Genomic DNA, 2,524 nt, shown 5'->3' with positions numbered 1-2,524 from the left:
TCTGAGGACTTAATGCACAGCATAGTGACTGTGGTTAATAATATGGTATTGTATACTTGAAATTTCCTAAGACATACTCAATAAAGGCTCAAGACTTCCTATGAATCTATTTCTGTATTTATCACTGTCCTCAGTGTCTCCAATTCCTTTTATCTTCAAGTTTTCCCAAGGTTTTTTTAAACAGATATTAGATTCCATAAATGATAGTTTCAACCAGAGTCCATTAAAATTATTCAAAAACACAAAGCACGATTTTTCTTTTTCTCTTATACAGAAGCAAAATATTGGTTCACAAACTCTCCTGTCTAAAGGTAATTTCTCATCTCTTATCTCAGGTTTGTATTGGAAAGCCCATGATATATGATCTAGAGTTTACAGCCTGGAACAATCTAAACTATTCTTTAAGTGTTTCAGAGGACCTAAGGACAGACACCAGCAGCAACTTCATGTTATACTTTGTGGTAAAAAAAAAATCCAAAAATAACAATGTCTGGTAACTTACTGAATAAAAATTAAGGTTTTATTCTACATAGTATTTATATTCAATAAAGCAATTAAATTTTGTGATTATAGAGCATTTATCAATTCCAAACAATAGCAAACAAAATTAATTAATTAATTAATTAATTTATTAATTTATTTATTTTTACTTTTTAAAACCAGAACGTTTATTTTGACTAATCGTTGAAATCCTTAAGATGAACTGGATGCTGCAACAGCTGCCCTCTTGGGCTTAGGTGTCGTTCCTTCACGGAATCCATGCCTGAATCTGCGGTATACAATTTTTAGGTGCCTCATTCGACCAGTCCCAGTGGTATTCCGTCTTTTAGCCTTGGCACTCCAGTTATACTTTCTCTTCCGCTTGGCAGGGTAGCCACACTTGCCGCAGGTGGACTTCTGAAGGTGGTAGGCCTTAGAGCCACAGCGGTGGCACAACGTGTGCGTCTTATTGCGACGCTTTCTGAACGATGACGTCCCTTTCGTCACCTTGTTTCCGCGGCAGACCCCCATATCAAACAAAATTTAACATTTTTTTATTTTTTTTATTTTTATTTATTTATGATAGTCACAGAGGGAGAGAGAGAGAGAGGCGCAGAGACATAGGCAGAGGGAGAAGCAGGCTCCATGCACCGGGAGCCCGACGTGGGATTCGATCCTGGGTCTCCAGGATCGCGCCCTGGGCCAAAGGCAGGCGCCAAACCGCTGTGCCACCCAGGGATCCCTCAAACAAAATTTAAAGATAATGAATATCACATATGATGTGTTAAATAATTACTTGCAAGTATTCTTCATTTTACTGCCAGAAATGAAATTGAAAGAACTTTGCATTTATGATTCGTTCAGATGTGGGTAGCCATATTAAAATATAAAAGGAATACTATTTTCTTTTAGAAAATATACTTTTTACATGAATTAAAATTAAAATAAATTCCTTATTTGTTTAATAAAAGCATTGTATTAAAAATATCAATGCAGAACTAATGTGTGGTGTCATTTCCAAGTACTTTGAACAAGAAAGAATTTTTACTCCATATTCAAAACAGCAATTTTAATAGCCCCAAATATAAAAAAGAAAGACTAGGATAATACATTGAAGAGGAAAGACATCATACACTTATTTTACTCTTCTAAAACTGAGACTCATGAATTAATTATAAAATGAAACTAATAAAGGTATCACAACTATCTCAATAGGTCTGAGAGAAATTAATTCAAAACTAATGGGATAGAAAAATCAGTTGTACAATCTTAGGTCCTTAAAGGTCCTTAATATTTAAAATATTAAGTAATTGCACAACTTCACTTCATAGATGCCATTAATGTAAGACTAGATCTGTTACAAAAATACATAAGAAGGGCATGTCCTTTATAACAGACTCTTTTCTGTGCCAATGCAGTTTCTCTAATATTAGGTTTCATATATGTGACTTCTTGCTTAAGTCTTGTGTCCCAAGTATAGTGTTATTAAGAACCCCTCTCCCCTTGAATTTTGGGGAAATAATCAGGTTGAATTAAGTGTCTAATTGTGACAGTTTGAGAAGAGACCACACAGAATGGAAAGAACAATGGATTGGGAGCTACAGATTCCAAGTGCCTGTCTTCCCTCCTTAACCCATTAGCCTTGTAATCTTCTGTGTCTTCTTGGCTTTCTGAATTTCAGTTTCCTCATCTGTAATCAACCATATCAGTTCTAATTATTTTATAGGATCGTTGAAAAGGTCAAATGATAAGAGATGAGCAAGCAATTTGAAAATGCACAATTTTATAATTTAAAGCATCTTGAGAAAATGACTGTCTCATCTAGAATTTAGAAATTTTGCAATATAAGAAAAACTGAATGTTACTACCTTTTGTAAAATATCCCACTGCAGAGAATAATCCCATATTTAAAAATATATTAAGAGCTACTGGTGATGCTTGTTCAATTTTATAATTCCTTTGCAATTCATTTATAAAATTGAATAACAATCTTCTTCCAATAAAGTTTTTGAATATATTGCATTAGTATTATTCATGTGAATAA

At 33.8% G+C, this 2,524-nt stretch overlaps 1 protein-coding gene across 1 annotated transcript; it reads right to left on the bottom strand.

The window, feature by feature from the left end:
* Nucleotides 1-645: 645 nt before the first annotated feature.
* LOC129518029 (60S ribosomal protein L37-like) lies at nt 646-1,011 on the bottom strand. The gene has a single exon (XM_055338087.1). The coding sequence runs from the start codon at nt 1,009-1,011 to the stop codon at nt 694-696; it is 318 nt and encodes a 105-aa protein (XP_055194062.1). The 3' UTR covers nt 646-693.
* Nucleotides 1,012-2,524: the final 1,513 nt, after the last annotated feature.

This window comes from Nyctereutes procyonoides, unplaced genomic scaffold (genome assembly GCF_905146905.1).
Source record: "Nyctereutes procyonoides isolate TBG_1078 unplaced genomic scaffold, NYPRO_anot_genome, whole genome shotgun sequence".
In the NCBI taxonomy this organism is placed as follows: Eukaryota; Metazoa; Chordata; class Mammalia; order Carnivora; family Canidae; genus Nyctereutes; species Nyctereutes procyonoides.
The sequence above is the reverse complement of the archived record's forward strand: the minus strand, read 5'-3'. Positions and strand labels throughout refer to the sequence as shown.

Bases quoted from the DNA above. Each gene is read 5' to 3' on its own strand.
- LOC129518029 (XM_055338087.1), bottom strand. From the start codon at position 1,011: ATGGGGGTCTGCCGCGGAAACAAGGTGACGAAAGGGACGTCATCGTTC.